The 25,547-nt window shown below is 44.1% G+C and overlaps 1 protein-coding gene across 1 annotated transcript; it reads left to right on the forward strand.

The window, feature by feature from the left end:
- Positions 1–3,895: 3,895 nt before the first annotated feature.
- Positions 3,896–25,226, forward strand: SMARCA5 (SWI/SNF related, matrix associated, actin dependent regulator of chromatin, subfamily a, member 5). Its single transcript, XM_058420631.1, is given in 25 exon segments — positions 3,896–3,979; positions 3,981–4,040; positions 6,350–6,424; positions 8,623–8,789; positions 9,387–9,487; positions 10,126–10,226; positions 11,714–11,893; positions 12,254–12,409; positions 12,511–12,642; positions 12,893–12,961; positions 13,333–13,442; positions 13,720–13,946; positions 15,370–15,491; positions 15,580–15,732; positions 16,953–17,089; positions 17,539–17,683; positions 18,033–18,152; positions 18,397–18,507; positions 19,089–19,202; positions 19,783–19,905; positions 21,125–21,257; positions 22,226–22,344; positions 23,318–23,530; positions 23,966–24,076; positions 24,935–25,226. Coding segments are annotated over 25 exon segments (3,129 nt in total). The 3' UTR covers positions 25,001–25,226.
- Positions 25,227–25,547: the final 321 nt, after the last annotated feature.

Consider the following 25,547-nt stretch of genomic DNA (forward strand, 5'->3'; position numbering starts at 1 on the left):
TGGTACTCAAGTTTAAAGAGCACGTGGATGATATTTATACACCTACATGTGGTAAACTCTAAAACATTTCCATTGCATTAAGGAATCTACTGAAGTTTATATATGGTATTGTTTGCATGTGTTGTGGTTTTTTTGTGGGGGATTTTTTTTTTTTTAGTACTGGAAATCAATGCCTTGTCAGTTAGGATGAAGCTGATGACAGTGATCTTTGCTGATGGGCAGAGGGTTTGGGGGTTTTGTTTATTTTTGTTTCATTTGTTTAACAGATGTGGCATGATTTTGATGGCTTCTTTGACTGCTGATCATGTTTGTGTGTATGTGTGTACACCACCTCTTGCCTGCAGCACTGTCAATCTGAGGCTGGAAGAAAAGTGACAGAAGTGATGGCTTTGAAATAAGGCTGATTGTATTTACTCTTGATGGGATAGTCCAGCTCAACATCAGCCTTGTGAGGAACTAGAAAAACTGGCAGGATCTCATTTCTCTTGGGTAGTGTCCTGCTTTGGCATTGCAAGCTAAAAAAAATGACAACCCCCCGCTGAAGATCAGAACACAAACCAAGTTCTCACCCCTGTCTCAGCTTCTTGATCCCAAATGACTGCCATATGTCTGACGGAGCAACCACAAACAACTCTATTTCATTCTTTTCATTTCTCTAATTTTGGGGAGATTTAAAGTGTTGATACTTGTGCAGCAATGCCTGTTAGCATAATTGCTGCACAGCTAATAGTATCATTTGGAGTTGCTCTTCCTTGTGTTGTTTCAATTTCTTGTTTAACAAGGAGACATCTAAAGAATATTAATTAAAGTTATGATTGCACAACTAAGCAACAAAATTGAAAGACGTGTCGCCCGAGAGATTTGACAAAAATATGTAATTAAACTGTTCTTCCCTAACTTCGTAAGCATGTTAATAATTAGTTCTCTCTACAGTTTGGTACAGGCTGAGGGGGGATTTCTTGCTTCATTGTGTATTTGACCATATGTAGGTGTTCAGTAACCTCTGACATGAACTTCTTTATGCCACTGGTTTGCTTTCAATTTAAGGTTTTCATATTTGGGTGCTGTACGGACTGTTATGATTTTGTGTGTTCATGAATGTTGTCATGTTAACTTGGAAAGTCCTCTTTCCTGCTTTGGTTGGGGTTTTTGGGACGTGGTTTGGTTTGGTTGCTGTTGTTGCGTGGGGTCTTGTTTTGGTTTTCTGGGGTTTTTCTTGCATAGTCTTCAGCTCTACTTTCAGGACTTCATAAAATTCAAAAAGAAATTTAGAGCCTTTTGTCTTTTAACTTTTGTCAAGATTTTTTTTTTTCAATTATTTTGCCTGTTGAAGTAAAGGTGAATGTTCACCTTTTCTGATGGCCATCACACAAATATCTCAACACCCCCACCCCTTAGCATGGTGCTATTTTATTTTATTTTGCTGGATGACCAAGGATCAATGATATTTGGACAGAGGTTGTGCTTTTCTCCCTCCTCCATCAAACCAGACTCTGCCAGTTTTAGTCTGATTGTAAGAGATGGTGTCGAAGGTGCTGAAACATCCTCACCGCTCTTCCCAAATACCTGACTTCTTCCCAAGGGCCTTCTCCTCCATTTTCCTTCACCGGTGAGTCTCCGTGTGGTTTTGTTTGTGTGCTTTTCAGGGGAGGCAAAAGAATGAAAAATGGGAAAGGAGGGGGTGTAGCTCCCTTCCCACCCTGACCTACGCTCCTCACCACACGGAGAGCACTGCATTATCTGGAGCAGCTCTGGGAGGGGACAGGAGCTGAGGCACAGCAGGTGGACACAAGGCTACGCTGGAAGAGTATAGGTGGCTACAATAACACAGTTAAGTGTAATTTGCTGCTGCATGTATTTTAAAAGTTCGAGCTGTGTCCCTGAATTGAGAGAAAAGCATTTAGCAAAGGTCAGGGACTGAGTTTTTATCTGTGGTAAGAGATGACAGTGAGGAGTGGGAAAATATGTCCGTAAATTTGTGATTAGTTGAGAAATCCTATTCTAGGAAAATTGAGATTTTCTGGGAATTTATTCTTCTGAGTAGTTCTGGCAGAAACAAAGTGACACAATCTTTTGGAAATGTCAAAGCTAATAATTTTATCTTCAAAAAATATTAAAGGATCTCTGTAATAAAACAATGCAATGAAGGTTGTAATAATCATTATGAAGATGGTCTGTTTTGCTGTTACATCCCAGGTTACAGTGGTTTCTCAGGATGTGGAAAATGCAGCTTCACAAACCTGTGGAGTGCACTCAGGGACTGCAACTACACTGACATCACTTGTGAATATTGCTGGAATACCTAGAGGTGTGACAAATCAGCAGGAAAAGCTGTGTAGCGCAATTTGGATGATGTGGAGAAAGTAGCTGTCTGTGCTGTGAGCCAGTCAAGGGGACTTTTGCTTCTGACTAGCTCAGGCTTTGGACAGCCTCTGTTTGCACCTGGAGTGCAGCAGTAGTGCTCTCAAGCAGATTTTCCCGTTCAGTTTCACCCCGTTCCGTGCCCTGCGGGGTTCTGGGATGCACGCTCTGGCAGGTTATCAGGGAGGAGGTGCGCTCCTCCCGTGAGCGAAGGCAGTGCAGGGGTGGATCTGCTCCATCCCATCCCAAAGCAGGGGGCTGCAGCCCGCGATGCCGCAAGTGGGAGCAGACGGACACTGTGTTGTTGTATTGGGGTGGTTACACACCTGTCCTTCCGTACCTGCGAACTGCGCCTGGCTCCATCAGCCCGGGCAAGTGAGAGCAGGGGACTTGCGGGGCTGGCTCTGTGACACGCTTTTGGTGACTGTTCGAGTCCCTCTCCCCAGAACTCACGGAGAGACGAGGAACCCGTGCAGCAACCTGAAGCTGCCACATCAGCCTCTTCCCGTACAGCACACTGCTGTCACCTGCTGTAAACACACACCCCTGCTGCTCCCACCTGGGGCTGCGGCCAGAGCGTGGCTTCACCTCCTCGGGTGATTCCCGAGCCCTTCCCGGAGCGCTGTGACGATGGTGAAGGGCCGTGAGGGGAAGCCGTACGAGGAGCGACTGCGGGCACTGGGTCTGTTCAGCCTGTAGAGACTGAGGGGAGAGCTCACGGCAGGCACGGAGCGGTGCCTCTTCTCTGCGGTGACTGCGACGGGACCCCGAGGGAACGGCCGGAAGTTGTGTTGGGGAAGTTTAGGTTGGATGTCGGGAAAGAAATCCTTCCCCCAGAGGGAGGCTGGGCACAGGCTCCTCAGGGAAACGGTCACAGCAGCGAGCTCAAGAAGCGCTTGGACAATGCTGTCAGGCACAGGGTGGGACTCTTGGGGACGTCCTGTGCAGGGCCGGGAGTTGGACTCGATGATCCCTGTGGGTCCCTTCCAACTCGGAACGCGCTGCGATCTGACGCAGGGCATGAAACCTGACGCCCGCCCAGACTCGACCTGCTCTCTCCTGTACGGCCCTAAGTCGCCGGGAGGTGAGGAGGCCGCAGTTAGAGGTCGAGCTCCGCTCCCCGCCGGGCCTCGGGGCCCCCTCAGGCTCGGGGCGGATCCCGGGGGGATCCCGGCGGATCCCGGAGCGCCCCGTGCCGGCGCTCGCGGCAGCGCGCGGGCCCCGCAGCGCCCCCACCGGCGGCGGCGCGCGCCGCTGGCTCCCCGCCGTCCCCGCCGCGCGAGGGGGGAAGTCTCGCGAGCGCGGGCTCGCGGCGCGGCTCGCGCGCTGGTTGGCGGCTCCCGCCGGGACGGGCCGGGCCGGGCCTCGCTCCCTCCGCCGGCCGCGCTCCGGGAGCCGCAGGCCGCCGCCGCCGCCGCCTCCTCCTCTTCCTCCGCCGGGATCCCGGCCGCCGCCCGCCCCCGCCCGCGGCGCGCAGCCCGCCGGACGCCGGCCCGAGCCTCGGCGGAGCGCCGTTTCCCTCCCGGCGGGGATCATGTCCGCCGGGCAGCCGCCGCCGCCGCCACGGCCGGACGAGCCGCCCGCGCCGCCGCTGCCGCCGGGCGCCGACGCCGGCGAGGGCCGCGGGGACGGGGCCGCCGTGCGCCGCCGGCCTGGCCGGGGGTGACATCAAGATGGAGGTGAGCGGGCTTGGCCCGGCGGAGCCCCCCCCCGCTCCCCCGGCGGCAGGTGGGACACCCCGGGCCTCGTGGGGCCGCGGGAGACAATGGAGGAGTGGCCGCGGGGCCGCACCTGGCAAAGCCGGGCCGCGCTCCGGCCCCGCCGCCCTCTCCCTTCTGCCCTCCCTCCCGCCGGGAGCGCGGCCCGGCGCGGTGGGGCTGGCTGGGGCGGGGGGGTCCCATCCCTCCGCGGCGCGCAGGGGGCCCGGGAGCCGCGCTCTTCCTGCCGCCGGGACGCGGGGAAGGAGGCGCTGCGGCCGGGGCACGCCGCTTGCTTGTTCTCTGAACGGGGCGGCGGGAGCCCGGGAGCCCCCGCAGCCTCTCCCTCTGCTCCTGCGTCCCCGAGACCCTGCCCAGCTTTGCGCTTCCTGCTCCAGCGGCCAGCCAGCCCGGCCTCTAAAAAGCACGAGGGATGATTGTCTGCTGAAGTGTTTCAAAACTTTTTTTCTTTCTCTTTTGGGGGGCGGGGGGGCGGAAGACGGTGTGAGGGTTGTTGGAGGGGTTGTTTTGGCAACAGGTGCATATATTCCAGAAATTTCAAGGGGTTGGAAGCGATTGCCTGGAGATGCTAATTCTATCGCAGCATTGTTTCTTTAATGGTAGCAGGAAACTGGTCGGTCCTGCTTTCAGCGCTGGGTGTTTTGTGCTCTGAGTCACGCTGGGCTCTCCAACCTACTTGATCTAAATATATTTGCAAATGCCATGTTTTTCGGATGAGCGAGTAGCCAAAGCACTGTGGGAAATAAATCTTGCTCGAACCTGCAGAAATAGGGCAACTCCGGGCTGGAGTTCAGCGTGTGGAGGCTGAGAAACGCGTGCTCTCGAGCACCCGTGTGCGAGGGCTCTCTGTGCTGCCGAGCGCGTTCCTTTTTTACCTTGGGAAGGGATTTCCCGGCACACAGTGAAGTTTGAGTTGGAATGCCTGGGAGTCGTGAGCATCGGAAGGACTGCTTTCCCTGGTCTCCAGATAAGTTGCAGGGGTTTGTCATCTGTGCAGCAGATGACGAGCTCGGATGGCCGTGCTGCTCCAGGTTAGGCGTTTCGGGAGAAAGGGGAATTGCGAGCAGAAGTTCCAACGCTCCTCGGCCTGTGCTTGCTGCATGCTGCCTCAGTCCAGTGAGGGATGAGTAAGAGGATTTGGTTATGACTTCAGAAGAGCTTTAGCCTTAACTTCTTACTCTCAGTTCTTTATATTTTGACTAGCGAATTAAACGTTTGTGTTAGGATTTTTCTGTTTCCACATGCCTCACCTGCCAGAGGCTTGTGAGGAAATACCCAGTGACAAACATCCTGTTTCTTGCCAGCCTTTGTTTCATTTGTTTCTTACTTTTCCTGTTCCTTTGTTGTGTATTGACCAGTAAAGATTGAATTTAGCTCCATTTGTACTTGGCTCAGTTAAACAGGTGGTTAATAAACACTTGAAAGGATCTCATTTGTTGCATTTTCTCACCCTTTCGAGAGTTATTTTTGTAGTTCTGTTAACGTATTTGTACGTTAACCTTAGCATTGTTGATCAGGGAAGGATCATCTCAGTGCTTTTAGTTCCAACGCCAGAGGATAAAAATGCGTATGGGAGATGATGCGGAAAGAGTTAACCTAATGACAGAAGAGACGAGGATAAAAGAGCCCTGATCCCAAAGAGTAATTGAAGGCAGTACGTTAAGGATTTGGCAGGAGGGGGATGAGGGAGGACTGCCCTCTCCCAGCCAGCTGGTTTTTCTGTTGTTAGTAGCACCATGGCTGATAAACATCATTTGATTTAGCAAACTGTGCAGAAGAAAAGTACAGTTTCCTAAATTCCTCCTCAGCTTTCAGGACTGCAGTCTGGATTCTTGTTTAGCTTTGTTCCTTTGATACAGAGTGATGAGGGATGGGGGTAATCTGGCAAAAACCTTGAAGGTGCCCTCGCTGCAGGCCTGGAGCTGGTGCTTTCACCGCCCGCCGCAGGGGCCGCTTCAGGAGGGGGTGGCTCAGCACCCCAGAAGTGGCACACTGATCCGCTGGAGCACAGCTGTCTCCCTCATTCACGTTGATGTGATGCTTTAATGATGGAGCTAAATCGGATTAGAGACCCGGCTCTGTCCCTCAGCCCGTGGCAGGGATCTTTGATCCATCTGCAGGTAATTGTGTAGGAAATAACAGCTGACTCCTAGCTGTCCACATCAGGTGCCGCAGCCAGCTTTTGCTGCTTTGATACAAGGTGAAACAAGCTTTACATGGGTATCTTCCCTTTTCTGGAAATAGCCCTTTTTAATTCTTTTTCATCTCAGGAGTCTTTTGATGATGCATCTCTGGCGAAACAAAAAGAAATCCAGGAAACAGATCCTACGTATGAAGAGAAAATGGTATGTAATATTTGGGACCGTGTACAGCTATTCAGTACTTAAGCACTTATTTCAAATAGATTTGAATTTTCTGTTTGCTTGTTTGAACTGTCTTAACTGGATTTAGAAAGATTTGTGTAGGTATTAAAAAATATTTAAGTAAATTGAAACAAAAAATATCCAGAAGAGCGCTCCTTGGACCGTTCTCCTTTCCAGCATTTTTAAGTTACCTGTAGAGCAGTCCATCCTGTAGGCAAGGGGGGATTACAAAGAGTTGAGCGTTCGACTTCTCAGTCAGAAATGGAAAGATTCTCCAGGAATCTCTTTGTGAAGCTTTAATTAGAGTCCTCGGGATTTTGAAGATGGGTGGTGATTCTGTGCTTCACAGGTTAGAAAGGAGAAAACGTGCTATTTTCCTTATTTTATATTTTCTCATCGTTCTTATGATGTAAGAGATGGAGTCGCCCATTCCTCACCATCTCGTTGCCGTTTCTTTCTCAGTTGCTCCCTGATTGCCTTTATTCCTGTTTGTAATTTCAGTGTCTGTGACTCCATGTGGAATGTCTTCATAGGAAAGTGAAACTGATTCTTGTAATTTGCTGCTTCCTGTGTTATTTCTTCTTGCCACTGAAAATAACCCCGTCATCTTCTGCATATTTCTTTGTGCTACTTTCTGGCACGCTGAAGGAAGTGAACTTGGAATTGTCTCCTTTAGTTTCTAGACAGACACAATAACAAGGGCAACTGTGTTTTAGAGATGCACTGAAAAAGAAAATGGCAAGAGCGTCTCTGTTGATGTAGGTTTAGCTCAGGGTTGCAGAGTACAGCCTGTTCTTTTCTGTGTCCTGTCTAAAAGACACAGATAATGTTTGTTAGTCCCTTAACATCCTCAAGAGCAGTGAAAGCAAGTGTGGGAATGTGTGTGCAGGGCCAAAAGTTGCGGAAGATTCCTCACTAAAATTTTAGGATGGGGAACCTTCTGCAATGCAGTCTGCATCTCTTCTACTTCCCATTTGTACAACCAGTAAAAAAAAGAACTTTAAACTAAGGGTCAGCAGTTTGGATGGTAGCGAGATCTCACCTAGGTTAAACCTCAGAAACTCTTAAAAAGTAAACAAACAAAACCCATGAAAAATTTAGTGGATGTGGATTGCGGCTGTGTCATTCAAGCTTAAAATCCCCTTAGAGTGAGTCTGAGTCCTCTGTGGCACATTGAGATCTCTTTTGTGGTATCTCTGTTCTCTAGCGCTTTGCCTTCCTGTCTCTTCCATAGTTCAGGATCTACTCACTCTAAGGAGAACGCTGACAGAGCTGCCATTGCTCTTGCAGAAGCCTGGAACATATGTTCCTTTTTACGAAGAAAACTGACTTCCCGTAGCTGTGCTGCCAGTTGCTAAATACCAGGCTATGCCGTGGCAGCTGGCAGAATGTCAGAGTGGTTACTGTCAGCCTTGGAGCTGGTCTGGGCTTGTTTGTCTGTTCAGAGTTCTGGCGGCCTTGGCAAGGTGTGCTGATTCCAAATGGAACCTGTCTCAAGAAGCTGAACCTCTCAGATACCAACATTGTCTGCTGTAATCTTTCTTGCGCAGTAGAGGCAGCAACTCCTATCAAAGGGGGGCAGCCTGATGAGTGAGGCTGAGCATATCTAAGGTCTCTGCTGCTGAAGCAGATGTTCTGACCCGGGGCTTTGAGCTGCTCTGCGCTCAGTGCCCCCTTTGCTGCCAGCTCTGTTGCCTATCTGACGGCCCAGCAAGGCGCTGCATCTGGCTGAGCGGGCAGGTCACCGGTGCAGGAGGGAGCAGCTGGTGCCAGTGTGGTGAGAGATGAATTAGCGCACTGAAGAATCCTGTGCGTGATGGGCAGGGGGAAATTTCCAGGAGTGGGACTATCCCTTTTGATAGGAGAAAGTTGTTAAGGGGACTCTGGCCTTATCTGGTGAGACTTGTGCAATCTTTGTGCCAGAGTCAGATTTTAGGCTTGGCACGGGTCTGTCTCGCAGCTTTGATCTTGCTGCGTAGCGGAGATGAGCCTTGGCCCCAAAAAAGAGTATTGAATCTGTCAGCAGCGAGTATATTGATGTTACTCATCTTTTCTTTGGTAGTGATGTGTATAAAGCAATGCAAATCTATATTTAAAAAGTGTTTGTTTGCTTTTTCTTTTGAATGAATACATACCAGAATGTCTCACACTTGTTCCATTTAATTTTCCCTTGTCACCAGCAAACAGACAGAGCAAACAGATTTGAGTATCTGTTGAAGCAGACTGAGCTCTTTGCTCATTTCATTCAGCCTGCTGCTCAGAAAACTCCAACTTCACCTTTAAAAATGAAACCTGGACGTCCACGAATAAAGAAGGACGAGAAACAGAATTTACTGTCAGCTGGCGAGTGAGTGATGGCACATAGGCACAACTTGCACTATAATGAAGATTTTATTGTACTTTAAAAAAGTGGAAGTTGAACTTGCTGAGCTTTTGTTCTTAGGCAGTGTGTGCCTTTTTTTTCAGCTGCCCACCTGTAAGTTGAGGATTGCTTAAGAATTGAAGGAATTGCAAGAGATTTGTGTTGATGTTAAAGCTTTCCAGCATGAAGAAAAGCAGGGGCAGAAAAGCAAGGCAGTCGTGGCTCTAAATTGTAAGAGCTCATAGAGCACATCGCTGTGCAACACCTTGCAGGCAGCTTGAAAATTATAAGCCTAGAAATTTGGATTGCCTTCATTGCAGCTTGTGTGGCTGCAGTGTTTGGCAGATGCAGCCAGAACTTCAATGCAGTGTTGTTCCCTGTCTTGTAGTTAAAGGCCTTGAATCCCTTTCCAGTCACTTTGGGCTGATACTTGAGCCTGCTGAACATGAATTCTAGTGAAGAACCTTGCTAGAAATGTCTGTATTGCAGCATATATAATAATATACGTTAGATTTTATTTCGCAGCAGCTTGATGTTCTCTCAGTTTCTCCACAAACTTTGTACTTTCTGGGACTTTTCCAGCTATCGGCACCGTAGAACAGAGCAGGAAGAGGACGAGGAGCTGTTAACAGAAAGCTCCAAGACAACAAATGTCTGCACTCGATTCGAAGAATCTCCCTCGTGTATGTTTCCTTCCTTTTTTTTTTTTTTTCCCCCTGTTCTTTTTCTTCGAAATGTTTAAAATAGACTTGATTTGCACACCCTCTAAGGATAGTGAAGTAACTCGGTGGGACAGGAGAGGGAGGAAAAAAAACCATCACCAATCTAATGGTAGAAAATGTATTATTGAGGAACTGCTTGTTTTCATTCAGGCTGGAAAGATGCTCCAGTGAGGCTTGTCCCTTAGAAATCCAGTTGCTATATTTCAGTTAATAGGAAAGAGTTTTTAAGTCTCTCACCTTATCATTTTTGCATATGTAACCTAAATTCTGATACAATTTAAAGCACCTAACAGCTTCCAGTTCACTTAATGGAATTCAGTATTCTGTTGTTTTAATATTTAACTGTGTTCTGATTTGGACGGTGGTGATAGATTTAGCTTTGGGTTCTTGTAGAAAACAAAGCTGTTGCAGCAGCTTGCAGAAACAAAATTACCGTGTTGCTGTCTCCACTCTGCATTTTCCTTGAATATATTACAGGAATTTATTACTTGATTTTTTTCTGTAGCTTTGGTAATCACTGTCAATTAGCAGCCAACAGGTGGTGAAACTCTTTCCTAAGTTTTTGTGTACCTTTTAGTCCATTCTTTGATGTCTTTCAGATGTGAAGTGGGGAAAGCTGCGTGATTACCAGATCCGAGGACTGAACTGGCTCATTTCTCTGTATGAAAATGGCATCAATGGCATCCTGGCAGATGAAATGGTAGGCACAGAGCCCGTGTTTAGGAGCACTCAAGAGCACAATGCCATCGTAGTGCTGCAGTGTGTATCTGAATGGGAGTTTTAGTAACACAAAATGCAATATATAGTTTGGCAGTCTTATTTTTCTAGTGTGTTTAAAGTCCCCTAATTTAATAGGGATGAATGCAGAAGAAATTGTAGTAGTTTGAAAGGCAGGTGTTTTTGTCCCCTTAATAATTTAAGTTGTATCTCTTTTTCATAAGGAGTAGAAAAGAAGAAACAAAAATCTAAAATCTAATTACTTTCAGTGTATTGCATTTCCGGTATCTTGTAATATCTCCGTAATAAAACTTGAAGATAAGTTAGAGACAAATGAGTTTAAATTGCTGTTTTGTAACATGCTTCATTTGTAAATACATAAAGGATTTTCTTAAGGATAATGTGCCTAGGAATAGAGCATGGTTTTTGGTGAAGTGGAGCAGGGTTGTTTTAAGGAAAACACCTTAGAAACTTTGATTCCTTGGATTTGTGGTATTCCAAAATCCATTTTGTGTTAAAGATATTAAATATTATTATTATTATTTTTCTTTCTTCTTAGGTTTTAATCATTTTGAAGTTATTAATGCATTTCACACAGCCTATAAACATTTTTCCACATCTTGTACCTGGTGGATTTCGGTTATTTTGAAAACAAAGACTCAGATTTTAGAACCAAAACTCACTTGTGCTGTTGCTTGTTGGGGTTTTTAATTCCCATGCATTTGAATCATATTTTTGTGTTACTTAAAGTATAGGAATGATCTGGTTTTTCAGTTCTTCCTCAGTTTGTTTTTAGTTAAAATTATATGTTGCGGATACCTTGTTTTACCAGACGCTCAGTATTTGTGTTCTTCTTTGACATATGCAGGTTTTTACACTTGTTTGGCTCGCTCCTCACAAGAAATGATGTCATTTCTGGCCTGTGGAAGCCTCCTTTTAAAAATTAACTAAGAGCATATTTACAATTATAAAGCATTAATAATATAATACTGATAATATATAATATTATGGTGACTGTGTTATTAATATTAATGCTTAATTAATTGAATAAATTTTAAAAACCTAAGGGTTCTTAATTTATTCACTTTATTTCAAATTTAAGGGAATACCCAAGTCCAGTTTGGAAAGTTTGATCTCTAAATAACCTGAGTACACCGTAGTCTGCAAAATAAAGCTTTAGGAAATAAGGTTTCCGTGTACTTTCAACAAGTTGTCTTACTTGAAGGCTGAGGCAAAATTCTGACTTCATAATCCAAGGTTTCAAAATGATGCTCTTGCTATTTTGTTTTAATGAAATGCGGGAAGCCCTGCAGGCTTTTCCTAACCGAGGCTTGGATACCCTTTTTGTCTCCCCCCCATCTGCTCAGGCCGCTGTGCCTTCCATGCTGTACTCGGAGCTCACTCTTGTCTTTTCTCAGAGGTGTTTTCTGAGGGGTTTTCTTTTAGCTGACACATCAATGTGTCTTACAGGGTCTTGGGAAGACGCTGCAAACAATTTCCCTTCTCGGCTACATGAAGCACTACAGAAACATTCCTGGACCTCACATGGTGTTAGTTCCCAAGTCCACTCTGCAGAACTGGATGAATGAATTCAAGAGATGGGTTCCCACGCTGCGGGCGGTTTGTTTGATCGGTGACAAAGACCAGCGGGTGAGTGTGGAGCTGGTGACTCCCTGGCCGTTCCCCTGTAAATCCAGCCTGTGATGTGGCCGTCCTTTCCCTTTCCTTCCCTGCGAAGGGTGTTACTTGCATCTGTAGTGGTGTAAGACTCACAGCGCTGCCTGCCTGGGCTAGGACCAGCTTAGAATTCATGTGTGTGTTGCCCAGCTGTTGCTTCATCATGGCCTTATGTTCATGATTTCTTGTTCAAAGATTTGCAGTCTCCTTTTAGGAAGGCAGGACGCTGCCCTCGTGAGACTTAAAACAGGAGAACCGTAACAGTGCCACTGTGTTCTTTTTGCTTTAAATTTGACAAAGCCCCAGTAATTAGCTGTCACCTTTGTTATCTAGGCTGCCTTTGTGAGAGATGTGTTGTTGCCCGGAGAATGGGATGTCTGCGTAACATCATACGAAATGCTTATTAAAGAGAAGTCAGTATTCAAAAAGTTCAACTGGAGATACCTTGTTATAGATGAGGCCCACAGGATTAAAAATGAAAAATCGAAGGTAATTTATTTTACACTGAAAAGGAGATCGGTGTGGCTTATTAGGTGGTGGCGTGGGGACCGGTGATGTTTGATATTTGCTGATGTCTCAATGTCCTTCAGTTATCAGAAATTGTGAGGGAATTCAAGACTACCAACCGGCTGCTATTAACTGGAACCCCGCTTCAAAACAATTTACATGAACTCTGGGCACTTCTCAACTTCCTTTTGCCTGATGTCTTTAACTCAGCTGAAGTAAGTCTTCATTTCTGCTAATCAAATTAATTTTGCTGGTTTGCCAGATATGAAAGTAGACCTGGATACATACAGCTAGGGGTGTCAGTTACTGACAAGTGATAGATTGAGTTAGAAAGGTTTGTGTTACAGAGCTTTTCTTAAAACAGGCCAAATAGGGTAATTTGTTCTTTTACTTCCTGGCTATAGAAGAGTTGTGTTTGTTCACCATTGTGATGCCTCTTATAAACGGACGATTTTGTTGATACAGGATTTTGACTCGTGGTTTGATACCAACAACTGCCTAGGGGATCAAAAACTGGTGGAGCGCCTTCATATGGTGAGTCCTTCTGCCTTGTGTACGAGGGTTACGTTCACCTAAGCCTGGGTAAACTTAAATCTTAAACAATTCTTCTTTATGATAGGCTTCTAGGATAGGAGAGACTGTTCCACAAATTTTTAGTCAAGCAAAGTTAAGTCAAAGGACACAGAACCGTATGAAAGATGATTTTCACCTAATCTTTGAGTCTTTCAAAGAAAGCACATGCGTATCCCGTGTCTAGCAAAGAATCTCTCCATAGAGGTTGCTTTTTCAGATCGTCTGATAATAGGTCTGGAATCTGTGGTAGAGCATATCTGCTCTGAGTGTTGTCCCTTGACCTGATTGGTGTTTCAGTTTCCAAAATGCATTTAATGATGAACCTCTTCCAGGTGCTGCGACCGTTCCTTCTCCGTCGCATCAAGGCCGACGTGGAGAAGAGCTTGCCTCCGAAGAAGGAAGTTAAAATCTACGTGGGGCTCAGCAAAATGCAGCGAGAATGGTAATTAATGCAAGTGCTTGGCCGGGCTGGGGTTAACTCTCAGAAGGAATGCGCTGTCTGTGACTCCAAGGTTGTGTGGAACTCCATTTATTCTCTCTGCGGTGCTCCTCATTTATAGCTACTTCTCTGTGACGCTGCTGTGACAGAGCCACGCGTGTCAGGGAGATTTACCTGACAAAATGAAGGGTGGGGTGAGCTTTTGACAATATTTGTTGCTTAAAGAGGGACCAAGTTCATTTTAGAGTGAACAGAAGGTTTTTCCCTGTCTTTGCTGCAGGTATACCCGAATCCTGATGAAGGATATAGATATCCTGAACTCGGCTGGGAAGCTGGACAAGATGAGACTCTTGAACATCCTGATGCAGCTGAGGAAATGCTGCAATCACCCTTACCTCTTTGATGGAGCAGAGCCTGGCCCACCTTACACAACAGACATGCATTTGGTCACCAACAGTGGCAAAATGGTAGTTCTGGACAAATTGCTGCCGAAGTTGAAAGAACAAGGTATGCGTCTCCTTTCTGGGGTTTGGAGAGTTTTTTTGTTTCAGTGCTGTTTCTGTGTATTCTGAGCAAAAACCAGCAGACTTCAGCCAGGATTATTTTTTCTAGTATGGTACCAGCTTGGTTCAACAGTCCATTTTGGCTTTTTGTGCTGAAGGGTTTTGATTCCCCCCCCCCATTTTTTATCCCAGCCGAGTTGAGACCACAGAAACATCAGGGCTTTAGGTTTTCTTTCTTTGTCTTATTAGCTATTTGAGACATAATGGTGTAGTATTTTAGCCACACCTTTGATTCACCATGAAGGACCATTTCAGATTCAGAGTCCTCATGCAGGCTTAAAGTCAAATCTCCTGTGAAATGTTGGTCTTTCTTGCTGGGTGTAATTTTGAGCAGCACCTGAGGTCTTTCAGTGTATTCTGTAAAAACTCAGGCGCGGGGGGAACTCTTGAGTTGTTTTAAAGTTATTTGATAGTACAAAACAAAGCTTTGAAATGGATTACTGTAAAAACTCACTTGCCACAGAGTTTTTGACACTGGAATCGATTTTTAACTCACTGTTTTTTTGAATGTGGTTACTGTAGTAACTCTGCTAAAGGAGTTGGAGGTAAGTTTGTGAGTGGGGACCAAAACCACATCCAAACCTCAGCCTTCTGTAGTGTAAAAGTAACCTGTACTTTGTATCTAGGTACCATCAAGGCAGCTGTGGCCATTTAACTCAAGACTGAAAACCGGACAATTCAGTGGTTACTGTGCTTTTTTTGACCTTGTTTTCTTTCTGTTATCAGTTTTATTGATAAGGTGGTGTAGTTAATTCTGGCCTGATCTCAAATCAAATTATCATCTTAAACAAGAGAGTTCAGTATTAACCCTTGAGTCCAAAGGACAAAAGGAAATAGATACTTTGTTATATATGTGTTTTACTTCAATTTCTCCAGTAGACTGAAATGGCTGAGTGTGTATGCATAAAGTACTGAACATTTACTTTTTTTTTTAATGTTGTCCTTGGCAGGTAAGTAAACTGACAAGTCTTTAAGAGTAATCCACGTTGTTTATAGAGATCTTAAATCCAAAACAGACAAATACTTCAAAATTTTATTCTTTATACTTGATGATGTTTTTATATTTGTGTTACCACCTTACTCTGCTGTGTCTGGGAACTTTTTCTTAAGGAGTACAACACGAAAGCAAAGGGGAAAGGCAGCCATTAATTAGACAGTGACATATCAGAGTAAGACAAACGTGTCCCGTGGCATGGACGTGCTGTGACAGCCGCAGCCCTGCATTGTAGTTGGGGATCTGAAATTCCAACCACTTTTCTTCTTAGTGCATGGAATTGCCCTCCTTCCTTTTCTGGTAGTGCAGACTTGCAGAGTTTGTTAAATCTTATGTTCTGGTGAAAGCATAAAAAACCTTTCTACCCAAACAGGCTCAAGGGTTCTAATCTTCAGTCAGATGACAAGAGTCCTGGATATCTTGGAAGATTACTGTATGTGGAGGAATTATGAATATTGCAGACTGGATGGACAAACGCCTCACAATGAACGACAGGTATTTACAATTTTAAGGATCGTATTTATGTAAAAATACTACTTGTAAAACAATTTGTTTAACTGATACATTCTCTTGGTTTATTTAGGCTTCCATTAATGCATTCAACGATCCTGACAGCTCAAAATTTGTGTTCATGTTGAGTACTCGAGCAGGAGGTCTTGGGATCAATCTGGCTACTGCTGATGTTGTAATTCTTTATGATTCAGACTGGAATCCACAAGTAGACCTCCAGGCTATGGTAAGATTCCAGATGGAAATTTTTGTTTTTCTTTTGCTTACAGAACTTTGCTAGAAGTGAGTACTTTCAAAATAAATTGGTAGTTTCCCATTTTAGCACAGGAGCAGGATTTGTAAGGCAAATTTTCAGTTGAAGTGCAGATTGCACTGTGTGGAGCCATTAGTCCTTAGTCACATTTTGGTTATATAGTGTTTCATGCAGTGGGAAATGCTGGGATTATGTTACATCTCTTAGTATTTAATGAAAATAGCCTCCTTGATGAAGTAAAAACGAAATAAATCTAGGTTGCTAATTGCAAATCTATGAAGCTTTAAGGCTTTACTGTTGTGGGGAGTGGAGGTGAATGTGTTTGCGCTGTTATTCCTGAGATCTTGAAAATTAGATAGAGAAAAGTTGAATTAAACTTTTTGAAAATTGCTTTTATGGTAATGGTAATGGAAGAACATCAATTTAGCAACTATCTTTAGGGTTTTTTTAAAGTAGACTTGCATGCATCTCTATCCTGGATAGATGTCAAGGACATTAGTGAGCACCTAAGAAAACAAAGCTATTTAAGAACTGCCTGTGATTTGGTTTGGTTTGTTTTTTACAAATGAGGCCTTTCAGTGACAAATCTTGTAAATCTCTTTAATTATTTCAGTTAACCTGTAGGGTCTCAAGTACTCCAGCAAAAAATACCTCAAATGAGTGATGGAAGTGGTGTCTAGAAGCTCAAGTGAGGCAGTACCAGCTACCACTAGCGGCGTATGCTGAGAATACCGATTCTCACAGTGGTTCATGTTTTGCTAGTCAGGAGAGGCAGGGTATTGTATTTTTATTGAAGTATTCATGGAGCTTCCAAAGGATTTTGAGAAGGGCAGCTTTTGGTCGGCACAGAGATGATTTCTTCATGCTTTGATTTTACAGAAGGTTGCATATGGTCAGAAGCATCCAAGTCTTCTCCTCTGTGTGATTTAACAAAAAACCCAAAACCTGCTGTTTTTCAGCTGTGACACATAGAGACGGACTCATTGTTGATGTTAGTGAAAAAAAGCCAACCCAAAACTTGCAGTGTAGCTGAAAATGTAATACCTTGGGTAGCCATGGATAGCTAAACATTTAGGTAACCTATGCTGCTCTGTTCTGTAAGTTTGTATGCTGGAAATAATGAAAATCTGAAGCCTGATGAGGTAGTCCTGCTGGGAGGCAGGTGCTGAATTTTTTGTTCCTGTTTTGGGCAGGACCGAGCCCACAGAATTGGCCAGACCAAGACTGTCCGAGTGTTCAGGTTTATTACAGACAATACCGTGGAGGAAAGGATAGTGGAGCGTGCGGAAATGAAACTCCGCCTGGATTCCATAGTCATCCAGCAAGGCAAGTACCTCAGGGATGCCTTCCCCCCTTCTCCCCTTGTCAACCACGGTGGAATCAGCCAGTGAGAACCAGAGGGAATGTTGATTTTTCCTCGGCGGAGCTCTGAAGAGAGGGTACAAAGGCCTCGTCCACTTGAAAATCTGCTTTATTGTAGGAGCAGGCATTTCCCCACTAACTTTCTGCCTACCTCCCTAGTGATATGTGCATAAAAATGCATATAGTCAGATTTGGTTTTCTAAAGCCCTCAGCTTCTCCTTTAGACTTGGGAAATGGATGCCTTTCCTTTTTCTAATAGATAGAGAAAAGTAAGGGAACCTCGGTGGACTTGCTTGGAATCAGCAGTATCGAGCTTGTATGTGGAAATGTAAGGGGGAGGAAAATCCCGCGTTGCTTCTTCCGTAACAGAAACTCTTTAGTGAATTGCTATCCTTGAGCATTTTTATCTTTAGGAAGATTGGTGGATCAAAACCTGAATAAACTTGGAAAGGATGAAATGCTGCAGATGATCAGACACGGAGCGACGCACGTGTTTGCCTCCAAGGACAGTGAGATTACAGATGAAGATATTGATCACATTTTGGAGAGAGGGGCAAAGAAGGTGAGAAGGTTTGAAAAGGGGGAGTGTAGATTTAAATGTGATGGCAAGATAGTGAGTCTCTGGATGGTAACTTGGTTCCGAGCTGGAGAGAAAAGGGGTTCTGCTGTGGCGGGTTTTCGATGCGTTTGTTTTTTCTGATGCTGTCGGTAAGATGTTTTATAGTCAAGTTCCTTCTTTCTGGCAATGGGATGTTTTAAAATGAAGTGCCTTTCAGAGTGGCTCCTTTCTGGGAATGAGGTGTTTAATAATGACGTGCCTTCCAAAATGGCTCCCGTTCTGTGTGGGAATGAGATGTTAAGTAATGAACCATCCAAATGGCTGCTGTTCTTTTCTGTGTCCCCCGTGCAAGACTGCGGAAATGAACGAAAAACTTTCAAAGATGGGTGAAAGCTCCCTTAGGAATTTTACTATGGATACTGAATCTAGCGTGTATAATTTTGAAGGGGAAGACTACAGAGAAAAACAGAAGGTAATGATTTAAGTTTCTTTTGGAGGAGTGCACTAAAATTGCATGTTTTAATCATACTTACTTTAAGAGGTGTTGGGTAAAATACAGTGTCATCTATGATAATAGTTTAAATAAAAACACTTTTAACGCTTACAATGAAGTAGATGTAGATCTGATTTTATATAAAACTTGTAGCTGGTCTGTTGATCTTGCAAGACTTAATTTTTTTTACGGGGGGGGGGGTGGTGGGTTTTGTTTTTTGTAGTTGGCATTTACAGAGTGGATTGAACCACCTAAGAGAGAAAGAAAAGCTAATTATGCTGTGGATGCTTACTTCAGAGAGGCTCTTCGAGTCAGTGAACCAAAAGCACCCAAGGTGAGTCGACTAATCAAAAGAAATTGTTTATTATTTAATTGTTTGTTTATGTAAATAAACATATAGTTACGTAAATAAATATGGTAAATGGCTAAAGCTGTAAGCAACAAATAGCTCTTTAGACATAAGAACTGCTCTGTTCACTTTTATAAAGTGGAGAGACAATTTAAATTTAGAAAAAATTTCCAAAGGGCTTGAGACAAATTTCTGTGAGAAAAAAGTAAGAACAGTATGAAACTTGTAAGATGTTAGGAGGGTAAGATCAAGTTTTTTCTGGTTCTTATTTTAGCAGTTGTAAACTTTCCTGTGGAAGACCGATGCTTTAAACACACGTGACGTTTTCCCCAGCCACCTCCTCCCCCCAAGGCCTCTCTTCCCCTCCTCACACTGGTCTTTTACTTCTAGTACTCTTTGTGGTGGTTGGTGTCTCTTGCGTGGCGTGACTTTTTCTTTTTTCCAAGTTAAGACAGTGCAGTCTTGCCATGGTAAAGCTTTTTGTTTGACCATAAACTTCAATCAGTTCTTACATGGAAGCAGATTCTGGATGTGAAAGGGAACCAGATGCAAACTTTGTGTTTCAGGCTCCACGGCCTCCAAAACAGCCAAATGTACAGGACTTCCAGTTCTTTCCTCCTCGCCTGTTTGAACTGTTGGAAAAAGAAATTCTCTACTACAGGAAAACAATTGGTTACAAGGTAACTGAAGGATTTCCTTGACCAGAGGGGCTGAGAGTTGGGGTTGTTCAGTCGAAGAAAAGGCTCTGGGACAAACCTGAGTGCAGCCTTTCAGTACCCAGAGGGGGCTTACAGGAAAGCTGGAGAGGGACTTTTTACAAGGGAATAGCTTTAAACTGACAGAGGGCAGGTTTAGGTCAGATATTGGGAAGGAATTCTTCACTGTGAGCGTGGTGAGGCACTGGCATCGTTTGCCCAGAGAAGCTGTGGATGTCCCATCCCTGGAAGCGTTCAAGGCCAGGTTGGACAAGGCTTTGAGCAGCCTTGTCTGAGTGGAAGCTGTCCCTGCCCATGGCAGGGCGTTGGAAAAGAGGTGATCTTAAAGGTCTAGTCCCTTCTGTGTGATTCTCTAAATTCCCACAGTGGAACAGATTAATGCAACAGCAGGACAATATGCACTTTTCCAGCCTTTCACAATAATTTAAATGGGATAAAATCATGTTCAGCTGAAGAAACTGTTAGGTTATATTAACAGAAAGGTGACAATTAGCAATTATCTGTGAAAAGTTAATTCGGTTTTACAAAGTGCAAAACCTTTCAGGTACCTCGGAATCCTGATCTCCCAAATGCAGCCCAAGCACAAAAAGAAGAGCAGCTTAAGATTGACGAGGCTGAACCTCTTAATGATGAAGAACTAGAAGAAAAAGAGAAACTTCTAACCCAGGTACTGTTGGGTGTTCAGTGAGACTGAAACGAGCTGAAGCTTGTTTTGTGTTTCACAGCGTTTTGGGAACATTTCTTGGTCACTGATCGGCACGTGCCGTAGGTAACACATCTGCAGATTTTGGTTCTGACTGAAAAGAGTTTCTAGCATTAGGTTTGTCATAGGCCTGTGTCACAGGATCTCTTTGAGGAACGTGCACCAGGTTAGTGCCCTTGCATTCCTCTGAATCCTAGTCTGGCATTGACTGTAGACTGGATGTCTTTCCCTGGGACCTTGCAGAATGGCTGCAGAGCTGGGTGTGCTGCATTCCACCTTATTTAATGCACATCTTCTGCCTCAGTTTCACACCCACATGGAAGTCAATCTTGGAGTCTGAAGGGCCAGTTTTCCTAAACCACATCTGGTAGTGGACAGTGCCCCTCTCTAAAAGAGGGTGTGAGCTGAATAGGTGCATAATTAGGAAGCGTGTATATTTAACTAATTTACAGCAGGTGAATGCCTGGTATGCCTTATTTGGATATTGTATTTACACGTTGCATTTTGGCAGGGGATCAGAATTTCAGGACAGGATTTCTTGCTTGCGTAGTAATGAGCTGGAACAGCTCACTGTGGAGACACCAGAATCACAGAGGTCAGGAATCAGTACAGTTCCAGTAAGCTGTGGCTAAATCACAACGTGGCTGGCAGAACTTGCTACTTCCCACTACTTGTAAAAGTTACATGCTAATACGAAATGCACCTACTGTGGCTCGTAACCAGCAGTGCTACTCGTGTCCCTGCTGAGTGTCATCATCACGAGATAGCTTCAGTCCTTCTGAGGGAGAGGGAGCAGGTGCAATGGCTGAGGGTGTCTGTGAGCCACTTGGGGGCCTTTTTGACAAAACAAAAGCCATTATAGACACTCCTCCTCTTGAGCAATTTATTTTCTTGAGAAGCAATCCCACGCAGAGACTATTAGGTGGAGGGATTAATTTATCAGCTGAAAATTTAGCAGAAATTACTAGGTAACTAAAGAACTAGTGCTAGTCACTATGCAGTATTTAAATGGAGAGACTACAGTGACTGCAGTATAAAAACACTCCTTCTACTAGATTAAACTGCAGAGAAACTATGGAATGATGGAAGTGTTACAGGCAATCTAAAGAAACCTGTTGAATCAGATTTGGAGATGGGCAAATCCTGAACCTCTGTGCAATGTTTCCTCTTGATTGCTGTACAGGGCTTCACTAACTGGAATAAGAGAGATTTCAACCAGTTCATCAAAGCCAATGAGAAGTGGGGCCGTGATGACATTGAAAATATAGCACGGGAAGTCGAAGGGAAAACCCCAGAGGAAGTCATTGAGTACTCGGGTAACGTAATTCTGTACTCAGCTCTAACTCTGCTTGCCTTGTTTGAGCTGCCTGTGAACATGGTAACATCTTACTGCTGGGAATCTCTTATACTGCTGTTTAAGATTTTCAGGGTAGAATTATACTGATGGATTTTGGATCTGCTGGTCTGGCTTTTACTTTTACCATCGTTAGCGCCTGCGTAATTAAGGCTGTACCAAAATGCCCGTGTAAACTCCTGCTGGGCCACTTCACTATATCCTGAATCTAACTGGGTAGCACTGTCCTCGGTTCTCGTTAATTTTTGCAAAAGGAAGTGCTGAGAAATACTGCTTAGCTGGAGAGATTTCCCTTTTCCTTGTATCCACTAACCAGAAGTTAACCTGTACCTCCTCCTCGGGAGCAGAGCACAGTAAATACATCAGGACTGAACATACAGTGACCACTGGTTTTTGTAACCCGAGTCCACTTGGCCACCTACATCTCACATCTCAGAACTTTCTTGCACCGTAGTGTAGCTACAGGGTCCTGGTACTAAATTTCTAAAGGTATAGAGCAGGTTGAAAATGTGAAAAATTCTTCTAAAAAACCGCTTATTTAAACACCTGATTGTCTTCTAGGAGCGTACTTGTTTTCAGGCACTCAGTTGCCCTCCTGATTCTCTTGATAAAACTGTATTCTGTTACATCAGTTTCCATTTGAAGAAGCATTTTTTCCCATGAGGAGACTGGGACACAAAAATCTTTCTGGCCTGTATTGCGCCTCATTTAAACTGAAGACTCCTGTATCTGCCCTCTTCAAAATAGCCCTCGTAACACTGAAGCCCGTGGTAGCTGGAGGGGAGGGTTCCTTACCAGCTAAAGGCATGTCTGTTGTTACACAGCAGTAAGCTCTGGTAAAAGGAAGGAACAGCTAACATCCTTCTTTAAGGTTAAACCTCTGACTTTCACGATGCATGGTAAGAAACTAACCGGTTGTTCTTTTCTTAGCTGTGTTCTGGGAGAGATGCAATGAACTCCAGGACATAGAGAAGATCATGGCTCAGATCGAAAGAGGAGAAGCCAGAATTCAGAGACGAATCAGCATAAAAAAGGCTCTTGATACAAAGGTGAGTTTGCTCGCTTTCCTGCTTTGTTTCCTGGTGCCAGTGAGGGCAGATGCAGGACCCCTGTCTGGCCGGTGCTGCTGGTGCATGAAGACATCTTGGGCGTGACATTGGCCTCTCTGCATAACACTCAGCAGTTTCCTCCTGTGGCTTTTCCATCCCACAGAAGCGCTGCGATGGCAGCCATAGCCGCGGCCTGCCCTGGCGTTTGTAACCCTTGGCTGTATCACAGCACACAAACTCCACAAAGTACAGGCTTTGGGGAGGAGCACAGCTCCTCCTAGACACGTGGAACTGAAAATGGGAGAGAGAGGGCTGGAGAGAAACAGAGAGAGAGAGATGCGGGAGAGAAAGGGAGAGAGAAGGTAGAGATAGCGGGAGACAGAGGGAATTAGAGATGAGCGATGCCTGTTCAGAGTGCTTAAAAAGACAGACGTACCCAGCAGAGGAGGCTTTTGTTCCTGTCTGTGTTTCACCAAACAGTATTTGGTAGTGAAGGGATTTGTAGGTAATTAAGACGTTTTACCAGAATCTTCTCCCCACTTCGGGTTTGCTGAGTTAGTTCTTTTGTAGGGAAGAAGTGTCAGACTCGATAAACCAGAATGCAGCCGAACCACGTGCTAACTCTCATGTACCTTTTACTCTGATTTTACCAGTTCCTCGGGGTTTGTGTTAAAAAGGATTGTTGCCATTTGAATCCTGATCGGTCTTGCCTGTTTTCAAATGTTGTCAAAGTCTGCCATTAGTCAAAAGATTACCAAGCTGTCAGTGGTCTAAACCAGAATTTGCCAGTTTAGACGGTTTGATAAATGCACTGTCCTGAAGCTACTGTCCTGTCCTTGTGATGACTTAGCATGGGAGATCCTTAAAGATCGAGTTTTCTGTTTTTGTGTGATTTACTGCTTTCATAAAAAAGACTTCCATGCTAATTCTGACCTATTTCTTAGCTTTATGTGGTCTTATTTGTTTTGTTCAGATTGGGAGATATAAAGCCCCTTTCCACCAGCTAAGAATATCCTATGGTACTAATAAAGGGAAGAATTACACTGAAGAGGAGGATCGCTTCCTAATCTGTATGCTTCACAAACTAGGATTTGATAAAGAAAATGTCTATGACGAATTAAGACAATGTATCCGAAACTCGCCGCAATTCAGATTTGACTGGTTTCTCAAGTCCAGAACTGCAATGGTATATATATATACATATATATTGCTCCTTTTTGTTCATGAATGCCTCTCACAATATTAAATTAAATTAATTAAATTGCTGTTGAAATACTGAGGTAGGTGCATGGAACAAGGCTTTACCTTTTCATAACTTTCCAACAACTGTACGGGTGTCAGATGCAGACATGGCAAATGGGAGGAGAAGTTCAAAGTTCTGAGGTACCCTTTTCCAATTTGAGTTCAATACAAATGTGTTTTACAAAGCCAACATCTGCAATCAAATCCATTCCTGTGAAGCTAGCCAGTAAGTAAGCATCACGAAACGTTTCATTCTCTGTTCCTCTGACAAGATCCAGCGACACACTTACCTACTCACCAGCATTTTTAATATTCTAAGAGGATTCTTACATTGTAAGTGGCTGCCTAAGGTACTGATCGAATATGTTGTGTAATGCAGGAGCTGCAAAGGAGGTGTAACACTTTAATCACTCTCATTGAAAGAGAAAACATGGAACTGGAAGAAAAGGAAAAGGCAGAAAAGAAGAAACGTGGACCAAAACCATCTTCGGTAAGATTTCTAAGGCATTTCTGGGAAAAAGTTCACTTGAAAACAGCATTTTTCCAAGTGTTTAGGACAAACCAACAACTTGGAGTGCAGTGTTAAAAGCTGCCTAAAGTTCATGTCGGTGTTCAGCTAGTACAGTTGAGGATGTCAGATAAAGGATAAAAGGTTCTTAAGTGTAGCTCAGATGCTTTAGAGGAGATAAACTTGTTATGTTCTGGATCACTGGGTTGGTGATTTACCCTGGTAAGTACACCAGGGATGTATCTGGCATTTTGATTTATATAATCTGCTAAATCATTCACAGATTACTTACAAATGGGCCTCTGGAGACAGATTTGGGAAAACAGCACAAATGCTTGACAGCTCTCTTTGGTGACTGAATTGAAATTGCTAATATGCAGGCCTCTTCTGTAAATAAAATAATCACCCTTACCCATTTTCTTAGCTCCGTTTGTTCAGGTTGTTGCCTAGAGCTGTCATAGCAAAAACTTACAGGCACAACTTACTTGACAGATGTGCAGAAATCAGTAAGGTTAATAGTGATGGTTTATTAAGTTTCTTAGACTTGTTCACAGAACATTTAAATGGGTATTTAAAAGTACCTTTTCATAATAGGAAGCCTTAAAACATCCTTACTTGCTTTTAGACACTTTTCACTTGTGTGAAATCATGCTTCTCCAGATTTGGGGAATGAAACACGACAGCAAAGATGCGCATATTCACAATATGCCACATTTGCAGTTTTATCACATTTTAAAGCTGCCAGGGTTCAATCTTCTCCACCTGCTTTGTTTTGAAACACATTGCTTGCTGACAACCTTTCTGTATGACAACAGCTTACTATCAAATCTTACCTTGCAGGCACAGAAGCGCAAAATGGATGGCACTCCTGATGGGCGGGGGAGAAAAAAGAAGCTAAAGCTGTGAATGCAGAATTTTTTTAATCTCTAAATTTAAGAAGTAGTTCTTTAATTTACGGGTCTTCATAAGATGTACTGTATAATGCTTAACTGTTTTAAAGAACATTGGGTTCATCTGTTTATTGAACTAGAACATAGTACTTAATTGTAGTTTCACTTTTTTAAATGCAACAGCTGTGCTGAATTTTTTTTACCATTAACACTTGAAGTAATAAATTGTCTTCATTTATTAATGAGGCTTCTTGTGAACTTTTTTCATTAATTCCTCTTCAATACGTATTTATTCAGTCATCCCCCGGGTTGTGTCCTCTTTGAGTGTTGTGAACATCACGATAAATAGGACTGTTTAGTGGTATTTTCTTGGCACAAGCCACCACTCTCTTTCTGACTGTACTGAATCTACTGTACCAGTATGTTCAGTTCTTTGAAATGTACGGAAAGGCTGGTTGTTTCCTTTTACTGGTTAACACGTTCCGCTTAAAATCCGAGCCGGAAGAGAGGTTGGTGTGTCGTGCTGAGGTCTGCACTTATTAGAATGGCCCAAGCACGGCAGA

The sequence above is a fragment of the Hirundo rustica genome, chromosome 5 (genome assembly GCF_015227805.2).
Source record: "Hirundo rustica isolate bHirRus1 chromosome 5, bHirRus1.pri.v3, whole genome shotgun sequence".
Lineage (NCBI taxonomy): Eukaryota > Metazoa > Chordata > Aves > Passeriformes > Hirundinidae > Hirundo > Hirundo rustica.